The 18017-nt window shown below is 61.4% G+C and overlaps 1 protein-coding gene across 3 annotated transcripts in view; it reads right to left on the reverse strand.

Moving 5' to 3' along the window:
- GRID1 (glutamate ionotropic receptor delta type subunit 1) overlaps nucleotides 1–18017 on the reverse strand; it is a 638858-nt gene that overhangs the window by 436523 nt on the left and 184318 nt on the right. For all 3 annotated transcript variants that reach the window (XM_072823838.1, XM_072823837.1, XM_072823839.1), the window contains exon 4: nucleotides 14328–14533. In XM_072823838.1, coding sequence (XP_072679939.1) covers nucleotides 14328–14533 — 206 coding nt within the window. The remainder of the gene's footprint in view (nucleotides 1–14327; nucleotides 14534–18017) is intronic.

An 18017-nucleotide genomic window follows, 5' to 3' on the forward strand; every position in this document is an offset into this window, starting at 1 on the left:
CTTCCCCACCACCACCATCACCACCATCACCAGGTGATACCAGGGAGGTGTAATGAGCACCAGAAACTGTCCTGGGCACGTCAGGTACCCCGTCTTTTCAAACGTTCATCATATCCTCACCATGTGGTCCTACGCATGTGCTACTCTCCCCCTCATCCCCTTAGAGATGAGAGAACAAAGGACTGGAGCAGTTTCATAACTGGCCCACAGCCACCAGCCATAAGGGCAAGGCTAGGATTCTCACCTCAAATGCACTAACTCCAAAGGCTGGGCACAGTCTTACTTGCCTGGATCCTCCGGCTTCAAGCCCACCCCATGGTTCCTCATCCTGAGTGTCTTTACAAATATTCCACTGGGGATCCCTGGGTGGTGCAGTGGTTTGGCGCCTGCCTTTGGCCCAGGGCACGATCCTGGAGACCCGGGATCGAATCCCATGTCTGGCTCCCGGTGCATGGAGCCTGCTTCTCCCTCTGCCTGTGTCTCTGCCTCTCTCTCTCTCTCTGTGTAACTATCATAAATAAATAAATAAATAAATAAATAAATAAATAAATAAATAAATAAATAAAATAAATAAATAAACAAACAAACAAACAAACAAATAAATAAATAAATAAATAAATAAATAAAATATATTCTACTGGATGGGGCGCCAGGGTGGCTCAGTCGGTTGGGCATCTGACTCTTGATTGCGGCTCAGGTCATGATGCCGGGATCGTGACATCGAGCCCCGCGTCAAGCTCGACAGTGTGTGGAGTCCGCTTGGGATTCTCTCTCTTTCCTCTCCCCCGCCCCCTACCCCCTCTAGAAAAAAAAAAAAAAGAAAAAAGTATTTCACTGAAGACCCCAGGCCCCCAAGCACGACCCTGCAGTGCCTCAGTCTCTGCACCGGGAAAATGGGGGCGGTGACAACAGCCTAGCATTGAGCAGAGGGAGCAGCATTGTGCCACGAGAGGGGACAGGGCACAGCCCGTCACTGAGCACCTCCTCTAAGTCAGATCATACTGGGCACTTGCCCCACACACGGTCCCATTAACTTCACCGCAAGGCTCGGGGGAGGCAGGGATGAGTGTCCCTTTTTTGTCAGCGAGCTGGGACTCAGAGTATAAACCCAGATGTGTAACTTCCAAGCCCGTGCTCCTTCTGTGGCCCCAAATGTCCTTCCACCTTGAGGACAGGTCCCACGTGCCACATGCCAAGGCCCCGACCTGACCCCGTCGGAGAAGCAGAGCTGTTCTCCATGCTTTTGCTCGGAGTAGGTAACGAGCCAGTGATGTGCACGGCCCCCGGGCCGACACCCCCGCTCAGCCTCTCCCTGGCTCCAGGGCCCAGTCTGGGTGCCCAGCTAGCTCCTTATGCAACTTCCCTTCTTCTGGAAGCTAAAACTTGCCAGATTTGAAAGGACACCTCCCTTCGCAGAAAGAAAAGGTCATGATTTTTTTTTGTACGCGGCCACTGAGGTAAGTGTGCAAACGGCATTCCCCATTATGCAGGAAAGAGGGTTTTGGTTTTCTTTTTTACCTTTTACTTGCCTCTGAGGCTTCCCACTATGCCCAGGCTGTGGTCACCGCCCCTGCTGGGACCACGGGACTGGCCCTGCGGGCTCCCCCTGCGGGTCCAAGCACCCGGACAGCTGGAGCTGGCTGTGGAGGGGGACAGTGGGGACAGGTGGGAAGCAAGGCAGCCCCGAGCGCCTGGTCCCAGTCACTGCAGCTCTACAGCATCCCCCACCCCCCGGGGGGCCGGGCCGTGGTGGAGTCCAGACTTCAGAATGAGGCCTCGAGGCAGCAGAGCCAAGGGACCCAGGCCTGCCCACTGGCCCCCCTGGGGTCTGGAAGGAGGGGCAGGAGCGGGATTGGAGTCCACTGGGTCACAGCAGAGAAGGGACACTACCCACGCTGGCCTGTCCTAAGGGGAGAGCCACGACCCCAACCCAGAGAGCAGCAGTCACAGCTCTGACCACCCAGCCTCAGCCTAGAGCCCACAGGTGGTGCTGAGGGCTGGGGGCGGGTGCTGCAGTTGGGGGCAGCAGAGGGTGGGTGAAGGAGGAGGAGGAGTCCCACATCACCTGTCCCACCACATTGCGGGGCCCACCGTGGAGGCGGGGGGAGGCTCACAAGTCCACGTGGAAGCAGCCAGACAAGGTGGACATGGGAGCCAACCGCCCCCATCGCACACACGTGCACACGAACACACATGCCAGCCCAAACCTGTCTACCTGTCGGCACACATGTAAACCCCCAGCGGTCCATGGGTGGCGAGGCCGGCAGGGGCTCAGCCGCTGAGGACAGTGGGCTGCAGGCTGAGGCCTGAACCCCGGGAAGGCAGAGGGAAGAGGGCCGTGCGGCGGCTCAGCCCTCCCAGGAGGGCCCAGCAACAGCCAGGCGGCCCCCCCGCCACACACCTTTGTGGAGCGTGGAGCTCTGTAGGCTGAGCGCCGGCTCTGCAGGAAGCGGCCAGGGCCGGGCTCACCCCAAGAACACGCCAAGGGACGCCTGGTGCAGGGCCCACGTACAGAGGCCGCCCCCTCGGGCCCACAGGGAGAGAGGCGAGGGCCTGCCCCAGAGCAGCCCTTCCCAGGCCCCGTTCCTTGGCTACCTGGAGCCTGGCACCTACGACCTGTCAGCCCCTTAGGCTTCCCACGTCCCTGAGCCACTCCCCGGAGAGCCAGAGGATGGCCAGAGGACACTCTGGCCCGGTCCCCTCACAGGCCTCGCCGCTGCCCGCTCACAGGCTTGCCCATTAGAGACACCAAGTCCCAAGTCCCGCCGCGGCCCATGGGGTCTTGTGGGCTCTGACCTGGGGCCCCTCCGCATGGGCTTTCCACCACTGTCCCCGGGCTCACCCCAGCCTGCCACAATCACCCACCTGCAGGGCCCTTGCACGTGCTGCTCCACCTGCTGTTGCCGCTCTGCAGCCGCTCCAGCCTGACGGGTCCCATCAGGCCTCCCCGTCCCTCCACGAGCACCAGGCAGCAGCATCCCTGACCCCACATCCCAAGCGCCGTCCCCACCATCCTCTCTTCTTACCTTGCTTGGTCTTTCTTCGTGGGGCTCATCGCTACCTGTTACTCCAAGTTTATTCATTTCTTTATTTAGTGACCGCCCCTGCCTTGGCTGAAACGTCAGCTCCTGGACGTCAGGGACCTGGCCCGGCTCAGCCCCACTATGCCCGGTGCCGACAAGAGAGCCCGAGCCGCGTCAGCTCCTTGATCAGCGTTTGATCCACGTGAAGATGCGCACGGAGACCCGGAGAGGCCGGTCTGCAGGGGCCGCATGGCAGGCAAGCCCACAGGCGTCCACTGCCCAGGCGGTGGGCTCACCTCCCACTCCTCTAAACCACGTCTCCCTCCTCGCAGGAAGGACCCAGCCGCATGCTTCCCGGTGCTCAGATAGGGCCGTGCAGGGAGGGCTCGGCGACACACCACGGGCAGGAGCAGGGACCCCAGGAACAGCCCCGTGGCCCTTCCCGCACCCAGGGACTCCCCACGGCCCCCCGGAGGTCGGGGACGAGCGCAGCTCCAACCAAAACCCACAATGACCCTCCGGCTACAGAGCTGCCCTCCACGGGCTCAGACCCTGACCTTCCCGCATCTACACGGGACGAAGCCAAGGCGGGTTCAAGGGATCGAGGGTGTGCTCCGGGATCCAGGAGGGAGCGGGAACTCTCCAGAGCACGGAGCACGACTGCGGGGCTTGCTAAGGCCTGGCCAAGGAGAGCGGGGCTCGCTGCAAGCCTCTCAGTCCTGCTGCAGGCAGAGCTGCCAACGGGGCACATATGATTTGTTCTAATTAGTTGCCAACAGGGGATCCCTGGGTGGCTCAGCAGTTTAGCACCTGTTTCTGGCCCAGGCCGTGACCCCAGGGTCCCGGGATCGAGTCCCACGTCGGACTCCCTGCATGGAGCCCACTTCTCCCTCTGCCTGTGTTTCTGCCTCTCTCTGTGTGTCTCTCATGAATAAATAAAATATTTTTAAAAATATATTTTCCTGCCTGGATGGCACGGGCATTCAGATCTGCAACTTGGTTGCACCCGGCTGGCAAGCCAAAGAGAGGCTCTTAGCCAATTTTACCCATCCCACAATTGGCTTCAAAAGCCCCAAGTTGCAGAGGACCCATGGGAGGCCCACGCAGTTACCTGCACTCGACGGGCCACATGACTCCTGCAGAGCCGCAGGCCCTGGCTCTCTGCCCCCTCCGCCACGCTGGCCGGGCTGGGTGCTCCCCACTGGGCATCCGGTGGTCGCTCATGGCTCTGCCCCAGCATGAGGTTTCCCTCCAGTTAAGGGTGGCAGCTCTTTGGGAGCAGAAGCTGGGTCCTTGCAAGGGGTCCTGGGAAGGGGCCTGTCCATGTGTCTTGTTGGGGGCTGGCCCCCCGACAGGCTGTTAGAGGAGCGCTTCTCACCCCAAAGTAAGTCTGTGGCCAGAGAGCGCCAGCAGCTCCCCCCCAGGAGCCCAGCAGCCCACAGCCCCGAGGAGCCACTGGCCGCTGTGCCTGCCTAGACGGGCAGCCGAGAGCCCAGACGGGAGGTGGCCGGAGCAGGACGTGCCCGGCCTGTGGCACTGGGGGCCTCTCCTCCCTGTCCCTCCCCGCTCTGCCCCGCATGACTCCAGCGCCTCTCCGGCTGAGCACTGGGCAGAGAGGCCAGGCCTGATCCCAGCACCAGCGCTGAGGGCCCTGAGCACCTGTCACCTTTGTTGGCCCCACCTGCCAGCAGGTGCCCCGCACCGGGTTCTCCTCACCTGGCTCCAGAAGCTATGGTTTCCCATGGAGAACGCACGAGGCGCCCTCCTGCCAGACTGGCCCTAGTGAGGCCCCCCAGCCTGTAACAGGTGCACCCTTGGGGCGCAGGTCCCAGCAACCACCCTCCCATGGGGTGACGCTCTCCCATGCAGGGTGCAGCCCTGCAGCGGGCCTCCTCAGGCTTTAGCTCATTCCCATGGCAAGCCTCCGGGAACGGATTACCTCCCCTTCTATACAGTTAGGACCAGGAACCAGGCCCCAATGGCGGCTCCACGGAGAGCAGGGCCTGACGGTGCCCCAGCCTCCAGGGGCGGCCCCCTCTGCCGCCAGCAGCCCTCACCCCCAGGAAGCAGCACGGGCCCCCAGCCAAGCAGCTAATGTTCAGATTTCCTCTGCAAGGAAGGGGATGAGCCGGCGTGGGGAGGAGGAGGGAGGGAGATGGCCCGGCCCGTCCCCTGCGACTGAGGTCAAAGCGTTGCGTCGGCCACGGTAGGAACCAAGCTATGCCCTCTGCCCTGCGGCCTCCGGGCTCCGGGCTCCGCGGCTGCACCTGGAGTGCGTGCACCTTCCCCCACCTCCCACGCCCACCCGGTTCCCGCCCCCCATCCTTCACATGGGACTGCCACAGCCGCATCTTCCCCCCAGTTCCACGGCCCCAGGCACGGACCACAGCCCCGTCCCCACTTCCCCCATAACACGGCTCATGGACGCAGACCCTGGGGACACGTAACACCCTGGGGAGGGAGACGCCACAGCAAACAGCCGAGAAATGAGCATCAGACACACCTGTTACCAGGCCATCAACCGTGCCCGCTTCCCCCCTTGGTCAATCGACCCAGCAACAGGTCACCACGAGAATCCCTAATGTCAACCACGAAACATTTCAAAATTTAGAACGTCAGCCTTGCCTGCAGTCAAGATTTCCGTTTTCCTCAATGTTCTCCGCGCCCCGTATCCTTAAATTTCCTAAGACGTACCTGCCTCCCTGTCTCCATGGCTGCCGGCCCTATGGAGGAGGAACAAGGAGAGACCTGCGCCCCAGAAGATTCCCCGTGCTTAAATCTTAGAGGAGCCTGTGGGGGTCAAGTGGCATTTTAAGTGCACCGTACGGATGGGGAACCCAAACTCAGAAAGCTGCATGAGGAGGACACGGGTCCTGAACCACTCTACCTGGAACCCTGCCCCATGGACCACACCGCAGAAGGGTTAAGTAAATGCGCTCAGATTCCCTGGTGACCTTGGAGTCTCACGGAAGCTGCTCTTCTGGTTACCAAGGGGCAGGTACAGGCAGCCTGCCCACCCCATCCTGCCCTCTGCAGGTGTGTTGGCAGAGATAGGACCAGAGGGTCCAGGGGGTGTCCCACGTTCCTGAGATGCTCCCGCAAAGGTGCCCGGTCCACCTTCCCCCATCCCACCTGCTCCTTAATGGTAATGTTCACAGACTCCACCCTTTGTCATGTTCTAGGAGGAAAATGAGCTTCCCTTGATCTGTCAAGGACAACAAGCCTCCCCTCCTCCCCACAGCATGCGGTGGAACAGAGCTGGGCTGTGAGTCAAGCAGCTCTGAACTGACATCCCAGCTCTGTCACTAGATCTGGGGGCGTGAATAGGTCCCCAAACCCCCAGGTTCCAACGTTCTGTAACAGCCCTTCCTTCCTAGCCCTGTTGAGATTAGGGGAGCCGCTGAGGCCACACAGGCAAGCTTGACAAATAAAGGCCCGTTCCAGCTCCCCCTCAGGCCCGCATGCCCCCCCTCATCCCTTTCACCCCAAGGTTGAGCCAGGTTGAAACACAGTAGGAGACAGGAGGTGCAGGGCCCCCACCACCCAGAGCCGCGGGACCCCTGCTTGCTCCTGGGAGGCTCACCTGCACACTGGGACACGGTTGGCAGATTATAGAATGGCCCCAACGCACCATCCTCCAGTGTACCCGCTGCCTCTGCAATGTGACCTTGCACTTCCCCCACCAGAAGTTTCCCAGGAGGCTCCCTCCCCACCCCTTAAATCTGGGCTGACCTCTTGGCTTGCTTCAGCCAAGAGATGTTCAGAAGTAACAAGGCACCAGGTCTGAGCCCCCCCCAGGCCTCCAGTGGCCGAGAGCACTTGCATTTGCTCTCTTGGAACTCTGCTGCTGTCACATAAGTAGGTGTGGGCTAGCATGTGTGATGATGAGGGACCCGTGGCCTGGTCACCCTGTCACCCTGACTTACAGCCAGCCCACTGCCCTCCTAACCAGCCAGCTCCTGCTGAAGGGCCGGCTGAGCGCAGATGCGTGAGCAAGCCCAGACAAGATTAGTTGTGTGTGACCCAGGTCTGCAGATGGCGAGCCTACTGAGTAACAACAAAGGCTTACTGCTTCGCGACCCCTAGTTTCGGGGCGGTTTGTTAGCCCGCACCAGCTAACCAATGCAGAGGCCTTCGCTCCTCCAAGCTAACTGGCCATGTGGGCACAGGTGTCAGGTGACCAAGGCCGAGTTCTTGGCGGCACGGAGCCAAGGCCCCACTCGGGAGCGTGCAGAGGACGACAACAGATGCGGGCTGCATGGCACAGAGAGCGTCTGTGAGATGAATCCAGGCAACCAGGACAACCTCGCCTCCCCTCTGCCTCTCAGAGGCAGCGGCTCAGCCTCCCTCTGGCCTCCTGCAGCCCTGGGGAGACTCTGCTGCTGCTCCCTGCTGGGCTCCCCACCCGGCCCTTCAGTCAACAAGTGGGCTGACTCACCCCCTCAGGGCAGGCTGACTCACCCCCTCAGGGCAGGCCCCCAAGCCGAAGATCCTCAGGGATCCAGGAGCAGAAAGGGTAACGGAGTCATTCCACGGCTACAGGCTATTTCCCTTTGTAAATGCTGATTTCTCACGCCTGCCCGCTCCCCAGCCAAAGCGGCTACCCGCTAACAAGCCGCAAAGACCCTTTGCTGGCTATTTAACGGCCCACGAAGGGTGGAAAGAACACCGGGTGTCCCCAGGCCCACGGGTGAGGTTCATGATCTCACACTTTGACCCCAGGAAGGAGCAGACCATCCTCCCAGACAGCCAAGGAAGGCCGTCCTGAGCACCAGGAATGGGGTGGCGTGATTCAAGGTGCAGCTCAACACAGAAACAGCACTCAACCAGAAAACAAACACCAGAAGACCCGGCCACAGTCAAGCATTTTTCCCTTGATGAGGGCTTGCGAGCATCTTTGAAATATTAAAAACCAAGCATTAAATTCTTTCAAAACACTGGCTTGCTCAGGTGCTCCTGCTTGGCCTGAGCATCAAGAATGTGTTTGGTCTGCCCGCTGGGCAATCAGGCTTCTAGAGAAGGTTTGCATGCAGCAGAGGTCGGAGCGCCTGGGATTCCAGCCTTCGTCCATCATCCACGGGCTACGAAAAGGTGATAATAAAGATGAACCAGCTCCTGCCCTCACACGTTCCTAGGTCCCATGGGGAGGGAAGTAGAAAGAGTTCCAGCACAAGTAGCGGGCACCTCGAGGGCCCTGGGATGGCGGGGGCATGGAGGGCATGCCCGGAATGCAGCAGGTCCCACAGGGAGGGGCCCACAATGGCTTCCCCAGCATGCAAGGGAAGGGGGGGTTTGCAAGGACTATGGGGAGGGAGGGCAGAGAAGGGAGGGGACAGTGGCCACGGAGAGTCTCCGTTCCCTTCCCCATCTCAGCCAAGCCCCAAGCTGCGGTTGCCTTGAGCATCCCTGAGCTCCAAACCCACCAGAACAAACTCATCACCATAATATCTCCTCCTCGTGAGCTCACTTCTAAGAATTTCGAAGGGGAAAAAATGAATTTCTCAGACTCATAGCACTTTTGCTGAAGTACTAAGGTTTTAAAATCTGTAAACAGTAGGATATAATTAAATGCAAATGCAGGGCCACATTTAAAAATCAATCTTCTGTAATTAATTAGTAATTTAAAATATTCTGGTAAATGATACTTAAATGGCAGAGAATCATCCTAGCTCTGAGTGATAAAGTCGCCTGCTGAAGATGCGCCATGTTGGAGTAAGAAATATTTGCATGTATCATGTGGGACAACAGAACACGGAGATTACCTAATTTTCCTTTGCTATAAACGTATTTAAAAAAACACAGTCTTTAGACTCAAATTGCAGGAGCAAAGTCACTCACTGCAGCGAGGTCTGAGAAGCAATTGATTCGAAGCCAGGAGCTAACCCAGGTTGTGCCTCTAGTAAGGATTAAAGTGGCTTCCGGCCACACTCCTTGCCCGGGAAGCCAGCGTGGGTGGGGGCAAGGAGGGAGATGGGGAGCAGCCTTCCACCTCTGTCCCTTTTTTCCACCCGTTCCTCGCAATCTGGATGACAGGCTGCTCCCCTCCCGGTGTCTTCGCCCATCCTTTTGCCACAATAGGAGATCACTGATCACTGTCTAGCTGCAGAGGTAACAGCCACCTGCTGCGCCATCACTCGCCAACTGCTGTGCCTTTTCCAACGTTGCAAGGCCTTCCCAGACTGCTCTGCCTCCAGTAACGCCTTCATCCGGTACGTGTGTGCGTGCATATGTGTGTGCAGGCCTGCACAGGCCAGGGTGGGGTGGAGTCTCTGTTAGGCTGTGCTCATCTGGGGGTCTGCTTGTACCAGCCATGTGGCTAGTTAGCGGTATGACTGTGCCAACCTGTGTCCGCGTGCGTGTACGTGCGTGTATGTGCACATGCGTGTCCAGCCTCCCATGCTGGCTTGCACTGCTGCTGATGGTCAGTCGTCCCCCAAGACACCTACTCTTCTGCACACTGCTCTCCCCTACCCTGTACCAAAGCTGGGCCTGGGAATGTCCCCCCACGGAAGCAGCCACTCCCGTTTGCTGACCCGCCCACGCCGCAGGCAGGGTTCTTAAGCAAATGCAAGCCTTCCCAAGAGCACAAGGTTTACGACCAAAGCCTCTGCTGACAGGCTGGCCAAGGACTTGAAGACAAGCTGAAAAGGCAACCGAGGCACACACACCAGAAGACCTAGCTTCGAGCCCTTCCTATGGGAGGTGAGAAACATAAAATATCCTTGCATTTATTCCCTCAGCAGCCTCATGCTGCTCTTGGAAGATACAAAGGCGGATGCCACCCAGTCCCTGTCCACGAGGGGCTCGCTTTCTTGTAGGGCGGAGAGGCTGCCCAGGATCTGCGGGCCGCCCAGGGCTGGACGGTGCCCGGGCTGCAGGCCCCGGCAGGCTGCTCCGTCTGCCGCAAGAACTAGGAGCAAGGAGAGGCCAGTGGTCTCCAGACAGCACATCAATGTTTCAAATAGTCCAAGTTTTCTACTCTTTCCAGCAAAACAAAAGAGTCAGGGAGGGAAAGGAGAAGAAACACAAAGGAAAGAGGAAGGCCTACGTCCAACTAGTGACAGGGGCACAGAAATGACAACTGAGTCCTGGGGCCCCCCCACCACGCCCAGAGGAGGACTCAGCGGACGAGAGACCTGGGGCGCGCCCTCGCAGTCACCCACTGGGAATGCCCGTGGGACGATGGGGGTGGTGTGTTGCCACAATATGTGACGTCAAGTAAGGTCCCCAGGGGGAGACGCCACCTCTGTGTCCCCACCCCGTACTTGATATGGTTCCTGGTCTGCAGTAGGCACCCAGTCTGTACTAAACAGGTGAGTGTTTAGGTGGGTGGATGGGTGGCTGAAGGACAGATCGATGGGCGGATGCATGGATGGACACATGCACAGATGGATGGAATACCCTCCAGGAAGATGAGACAAAGCCCAGAGCCAAAACTGCACGTGCACTGGAGGTCTCTCCATCACATCTGGCCTGAAGAAGACAGACCAGTACGATACCCTAACCCCCCGGCACTGGGGCCGCAGTTGGAGAGTGTACTGCAGGCACCCCAAAGGGGCCCCAAGAACAAACTGGTCCTGAGGTTCAGGTTCTCCCCGCTGGATTAGGGACACCCTCCTGCTGATGCCCCAGCCTCTCCCTATCCAGTACACCCAGCACTGCAACCGCCTGACTCAGGGGTCCCTGAATACATGGGGCTCTCCAGACCCCTGCCCTCAGCCCCCACCTTGGCTATAGGGTTGATGAAGGGTCATTCCTGTAGACCCAGCCCCAGTGTCGCCCACTCCAGGAAGCATCGCTAACCCCTGGCCAGAGGGCGTCGCCCCATCCTTGGCCCAGAGGCCCCGCTTAGCCGTCCATGGTCTAGAGGCAAACCAAGGCCCAGCTGAGGATAGAAGGGGCCCAACTCCCTTCCCAGTTGGGGTGATTAAAAGGTGCCACCTACCCTCAGCAGCACCCAAGGGCATTGCACGGGGGGCTCCAGGTCCAGCACCAGGAGCCCAGGGTGCTGTCCATGCTGAGCCAGTCTCCCCAAGGGGAGCCTTTTAAAGATAATGCACTCACGAGGCGCTTGTTTAGACGATGAAGAAAAGCTCTCGGGTCAGGGCCTGTGGATTCAGTGGAAGGTAAGGGGGTCTTGAGGTGGGGCTGTTGTCTGAGCCCACGCGTTGCCCACCCCAAGCCTCAGCCACTACCGAGGCCAGGCTCCCCCGGGCCCCCAGCTGGGACAGCCCCTCGCAAAGTAAGGGGACCACAGAGAGGCTGCAGCGGGGGCCTGCACCCCAGCCTGGACAGAGGAGCAGCTCCCAGCACAGCCTGGCACCTCCCGGGCAGCCAAGTCCGTGTCAGACGCAAGGTGCACTGACGACAATGAAATGTAGGAAGATCCAAGCAGCACCGTCTTGGTCCCTCCTCCCACAGCCGGGCCAGGGGTCTGGGGGCCAAGGGGACAAGGGGGCCGGGGGCAGGGGGCCAGGGGCCAGGGGAAGGTACAGCAGGAGGACCGCACTCCCCGCCCCACCGTAGCTCACGCACACGCGTCCTGAGTGGGGACAAAGCCACCTGTCCCCAACATCGTGGGGCCCTGAGGCCATTTACTGGCCCATAACAGTGTTTTGAGTTTCATAAAATTGAGGACATGTCATGGCAGCAGATCAGCTCCGTGTCCTTGTCACAGCCAAGGAGAGGTCGGTGCGTCAGCTGGAAAAGCCCAAGCAGTGCCGCCAGGCAGTGAGTGAAGGCTTTGTGCTGGGACGGCCTGGCCGGGTCCCTCCCAGGGACCTTCTGGGCCAACCAGCCACACGGGCCCCACTCCTCTTGGAGTCCAGTGTCCTTCCCCTATGCACTCAGTATACACACTGGAACTTGTACCAGAGGGCCCTGCCAAGCAAGGACCGAGACTCTTCAGGCACAAGCACCCGGGGGCCCTGCCAAGGACCGAGACTCTTTGGGCACAAGCACCCGGGGCCCCTGTGAAGGACCAAGACTCTTCAGGCACAAGCACCCGGGGGCCCTGCCAAGGACCGAGACTTTGGGCACAAGCACCTGGGGGCCCTGGGAAGGACCAAGACCCTTCAGGCACAAGCACCCGGGGGCCCTGCCAAGGACTGAGACTCTTCAGGCACAAGCACCCAGGGGCCCCTACCAAGGACTGAATCTCTTTGGGTACAAGCACTTAAGGGCCCTGCCAAGGACCAAGACCTTTCAGGCACAAGCACCCGGGGGCCCTGCCAAGGACCAAGACTCTTTGGGCACAAGCACCCAGGGGCCCCTACCAAGGACTGAGACTCTTTGGGCACAAGCACTTAAGGGCCCTGCCAAGGACCGAGACTCTTTGGGCACAAGCACCTGGGGCCCCTGCCAAGGACCAAGACTCTTCAGGCACAAGCACCTGGGGCCCCTGCCAAGGACCAAGACTCTTTGGGCACAAGCACCTGGGGCCCCTGCTAAGGACCAAGACTCTTTGGGCACAAGCACCCAGGGCCCCTGCTAAGGACCAAGACTCTTCAGGCACAAGCACCCGGGGCCCCTGCAAAGGACCAAGACTCTTCGGGCACAAGCACCCGGGGCCCCTGTTAAGGACAAAGACTCTTCCAGCACAAGCACCCGGGGCCCCTGCTAAGGACCAAGACTCTTCCGGCACAAGCACCCGGGGCCCCTGGGAAGGACCAAGACTCTTCAGGCACAAGCACCCGGGGTCCCTGCCAGACCTGGGATGGAGGCAGCTCCACGTGCTCCCCATGGGGCAACACAGCCACACTGTTCCCGGCGCCATCCTCACAGCGACAGGGCAGCAGGGACCCCAGGGAGGCAGGGACCCCACAGTGGGTCACATCCGGCTTGGACACCGCTTGACCCCCTGGTGGCTACTTGCCTGACCTAAGGCAACATTTCCCTTCCTCCACCTCAGCTGCCTCATTTGCAGAGCATGAGAATCAGGGCGAGCGCACCAGGCGCCAGAACCTCGGTGGGCGCGCAGGAAACAGAGCCTCCCCTCCCCGCCCCAGGACCCTGACCAGCTGTAGCTGAAGGCAACAAAGCCTGCGCGCCACCCCCCCCCCCCGCCCACCGTCTCCGGCCCCCACTCCCAGGGTGTCTTTGTCACCCTGACATTAAGAGGAGCCGCTCGTGAGGCACCGCGAGCCCTGCATCCCTTTGCAAACACAGTCGTTGGGGGCCGTGGGGAGACCAAACCCGCAACAGGCCACAGCCTGGCCAGGCGTTTCCAATGCTGCAGGAGTTTGCATAGCGAACCACCTGTAAATAGCATCCTCAGGCCAGTCCGGCCTCCGCGTCAAGTCCCCGCAGGGCCTAGAGACCGAGCAAGGGCTGGGGTCGTGCGGGAGGGACAACGGATGTGATGAGAGAGGACCCGCGTTTCCTGAGAAGCCCCAAGTGCTTGCCCAGGGCCCTGGTCTCCTCCACCCCTACTTGACAGACCGGGGCCGCCGGCCAATGGCACCAAGTTAAGCGTCCGAATCTCAAGCTCTCCAGCAGCGGGCCTCGTGCTGGCTCCCGATGCATGAGGCAGCGTTTTGAGTGACGATTAATTAGAGGGGGAAGCAGAATAAGCAACCAAAGGACATCAAGTAGAATCAGTATATCCCAGGCATGCCATGCACCCCAGCCCATCCGCCCCACAGCCGACCCGGGCCAGAGAGGGACCTGCCAGCGCCAGCTCATCACCCTCCTGCCGTCAGACCCACGGGCTGGCCCCGTGAGCCAGCTCCCAGAGCGCCGCCGGCCGTCTCTTCTCCAAGTTACGGGAGCGCCCGTTACACTGCGGGGCCCTGTCTTCCTTGGAAGGCCCTGACTTCTAACAAAGGGATTAAATAAATAAATAAATAAATAAATAAATAAATAAATCCATCCCTCATTAGCTCAGGTACCAAAAACACAAGCCCGCGCACCAAGTATCATCCGGTGACGTGCAACCAACACCTCCTCCAGGGGCTGACAAATACCCAGCAGGGCTGCCCACCTCTGCGGGAAGCCGGGGGTTTACTGTAGCCCTAGAGGCCCACACCCGCTAACGAAGAGGGAAAATTAAAACAACAACGATGCAAACAGCCGCCTGAGTTTTGCCTCCAGAATCTCTGGCAGGGACTGAGCTCTCCGAGTCCAGGTCGGCCTGGGGTCACCTGCTAGGAGCAGGCAGGGGCCAGGCTGTGCTGGGAATCTGACTCTGTGCAGCCTGCGCCGCTGCCCCAGCACCTGGGAGTCCCCACGTCTGCCTTGGCCACGGGCCGCCGGCCACCACGGTGCCGGGCAGACGCGCCTGCAGCCCCGCGCCCCGCCACCTACCTCGTTGATGAAGGAGTGGGCCCCCTGCGGGCTGAGCAGCAGGATGGCGCGGCGCAGCGTGTCCCGGTAGCGGTTCAGTTCCTCCGTCTTCATGGTGGTGAAGAGGCTGGTGAACACGTGGCTAATGTTCTTGTCCACCTTTTGTAAGGACACGTCCAGGCCCAGCCGCGAGGCCTGATCCAGAAAGCCTTGGAGCCCACGGATATCTGAGCAGGAAGGGGAGGAAAGAATGACCTTTGAGCAGGAAGGTTCTAACCCCGATGCGCCGCCCCGGCCCCCCGGATACAGACCACGGCCAGAGGCCGGGGCGCACGCGTGCCTCGGGGGCCACCCCACGGAGGCTGGACGACAGGGGTGGCTCTCTCGGGCCCCGTGTCCAGCCCCGGGTAAGGGGCTCCCACCGCGAGGGGCGTGCTGTGCCCGAGAGCCCTTTATGATGACCTCCCCGTCCGTCCCGCTGGTCCCACCCAACGGGAGTAGAGGCCCGACAGCTGTGTCCTGGGGGCCACATGCGGTGGCAGCCCCGGCCCCCTGCACCTGCTCTGTGTGCTCGGCTCCAGCGCTTTGACCCTCGGCCGCCAGCTAAGACCCGCCGCCCACCCGGCTGTGGCCGTCCCAGCCTCGGCCCTGCTCCAAGCCAGTGGCTGAACATCCCGCCCTCGCCCTCCGGTCCTGAGGCTCGGGACCCCAGCCTGTTCCAGGACCTGATGTCCCCGCATGGCTCTGCCCAAATCCAACCCGAACTTCACATCCTGACGGGTCCACGGGGCACCTGGGAGCCAGGCTGCCCTCTCCTCTGTGGCTGCCGAGAGGCAGGGGAGGAGGCCAGGGCCGGAAGGGAGCCAGTTACTAGGGCCCGGCCCCGTCACGTACACGAGCCCCAGGGCCCAAATCTCCTCTGCCCCCTGCATGGGCCACCTCTGTCCTCCACAGAAAGACCCCTCAACTGGAGCCAACTCTGGGGCCAGCAGGACGCCCGGTCCTGATGGCGTCACGGAGCCTCTGCGCAGCTGCGGATCTGGCCTCCCGGGCTCCGATGAGCCAAAGAGCCCCGCTCCTGCCCCAGCCGACGTGAGCTGCGTTTCTGTCCCCTGCAGCCCCGAGTCCCGACCCCGAGGCCACTTTTCCAAAGCCTGGGCTGTTCTGTCGTGGCTCGTGTGTGCTGCGGCCCCGAGGGCAAGCCCACACCTGAGCAGCCCCCCCAAAGGACACCCTGGGCCAGCCCGGGTCACCCGCGCAGCTCTCTCCCAGCACCTGCGGTGCCCGTGGGCCACCCCAGGCTTGCCCGGGCCCATCCAGTCGCCCAAAATCAAATGCACAGTAGGGAACAGCACCCGCCCACCCCGACTGCCTTCCCCAGCCCAGCCTGCTCCCCGACTCTCACTCCGGGCCCCCGCACCACCGCTGCAGCACATCCTCGGTGCCCGTCTTGCCAGGACGAACCCCCAGCGGTAAGCCTCGTCCCAATGGCGCGGGTGTAACCAGGGCGGCCCGGAACACCCAACACGGCGCCGGGGAGGAGACCGAGAGCGTGGCAGTCGTGACCGGGTGCCGGGCTCCCTCCCTCCCACCCGGACAGGCCCTGAGCACCACAGTGCCTCAGTTTGCTCACCTGTAAACCGGGACCAGAACTCTGTGACTCCCGCTTTCACGAGACTAAGGAGAACCAGGATTCCTGAAGGGCCCACCTGCTTGGGTCTGGGGCCAGGACGCAGGAGGCACTGCCAAGTGCCCGGGGGCTCACGCACCTCCCTAGGGACAGCAACGGCATCCCTGACACCCAGGCCTGGGGCAGCTGGACTCAAGTGCAGCCCTGACCTTGGCCAGCTGCACCCATCAGCGGCCCGGCCCCGGAGCCGCTTGCCCGGCAACACGTCGGGGTCTCTGCTGCTCTGCCCACTGAGCCGGACAGGGGAACCGAGCCAGCCGGCGGGATGGCAGGACGGGCTCTCTTCACCAAGCCCCCGAAACAGCTGCAAAGTAGGTCCTGCCCCGTGCCAGGGGCTCCCGCCACACCAGGGCTGTCCATGCCCCTTGGACTCCAGGGGGCCGTGCGACCCCCACAGCCTGCCGGGACCCCCAAGCCTCTTGAAAGGCTAGGAGGTTCTTCAGAGCGCCCTCGCCCAACAGAGGGGGTGGCAGGGCGGCATGCACAGGAGGCTCAGGGGACAGAAGTGCCCGGGGGAGGGGGGACCCCGAAGGCCTCAGAGCTGGTGTCAAGCCTGCCGCTCCCTGTCCTGAGCACGGCACACCTTGGACGTCTCAGCGCCAGGCAGACCCGGGCCAGCAGCGCTCCTCTGCTGGGCACACGGAACCTCCCCTCCGGGCCCGGGATGGGCTTCCCCTCCCCTGGATGCCAGGGCAGTGGCCACAAGCCACGCATGCATATTCAAGTCTGAACTTCCATTCACGGAAATTCAATAAGACTGTACGTCCATTCCCGTCCCCGGCCGCACGGGCCACATTTTACGTCCTCGACCGCCACATCTAGTGAGCGGCTCCACCCTGGGTGGCGCATACACGGCACGTACGTGGGCTCTGGTGCACAGCGCTGCCCACAGTGCTGTAGGGACGCCCCCAATTCTGGGGTGTGGTGACCGCCTCCCCGCTCTCCTGCCTCTGGCCTGTCCCTCCGAAGGCCCTCGAGCTCCTCCCCTGGGACACACGACCTCCCTGGACCTACGACCGGCTGTGACTTGGCATAAGCAGAGGCCCCGGGCTGTCCTGCTGAAGGGACGAGCTGCACCAGCGAGCCTAGAGCGGATCCGTGGCCGTCTCCACACGCACAACAGTCCGTGGCCCCTGCTCTCGGTCGCTAAGCTTGGGGGCGTTGCTTTTTGGCATAACAGACTGACGCACTGAGCTTGTCACACACCTATGTGTCGCCTACCCTAAGACAACTGCAGTGAAAGAACAGGGCTGCTACCCTCAACGTGGCCCCACACAGGGGCACCGGGTGGCCCAGAGACTTGAGCATCTGACTCTTGATTCCAGCTCCGGTCGTGACCTCAGAGTCCTGAGATCCTTCCCCACGTGAGGCTCTGCACTGGGTGTGCAGCCCGATGGGGATTCTCTCCCTCTCCCTCTCTCCCTGCTTGCTCACACTCTCTCTTGCTGTCCCAATGAACGGAGGAAGGGAAGGGGAGGGGAGGGAAGGGGAGGGGAGGGGAGGGGAGGGGAGGGGAGGGGAGGGGGAAAGGAAGGAGGGGAGGGAAGGAGAAGGGAAGGAGGGAAGGGGAGGGGAGGGGAGGGGAGGGGGAAAGGAAGGAGGGGAGGGAAGGAGAAGGGAAGGAGGGGAGGGGAGGGGAGCGGAGGGGAGGGGAAGGGAAGGGAAGGGAAGGGAAAGAGAAGAGAAGGGAAGGGGAGGGGAAGGAGAAGAGAAGGAGAAGGAGAAGGAGAAGGAGAGGGAGAGGGAGAGGGAGAGGGAGAGGGAGAGGGGGAGGGGAGGGGGAGGGGGAGGGAGGAGGGGGAGGGAAGGGGGAAAGAGAAGCCACCGCCGCACACAGCTGTCCCGTGGTGCTGCCCACAAGGGGCTGAGCGTCAGCCTGTTGGGCCAAGGCCCTGGTGGCCTCTGCAGCCCCCCCTTCCCCAGCCCCCCCCCACTTCCCCACCGTCCTCCCTGCCCCTCGGCCTGAAGCTCACCCGATCTGAGCACTGAGCACAGCTGGCAGCCCAGTGGCCGCCGACCGG

Source organism: Canis lupus, chromosome 4 (genome assembly GCF_048164855.1).
Source record: "Canis lupus baileyi chromosome 4, mCanLup2.hap1, whole genome shotgun sequence".
NCBI classification, from domain to species: domain Eukaryota; kingdom Metazoa; phylum Chordata; class Mammalia; order Carnivora; family Canidae; genus Canis; species Canis lupus.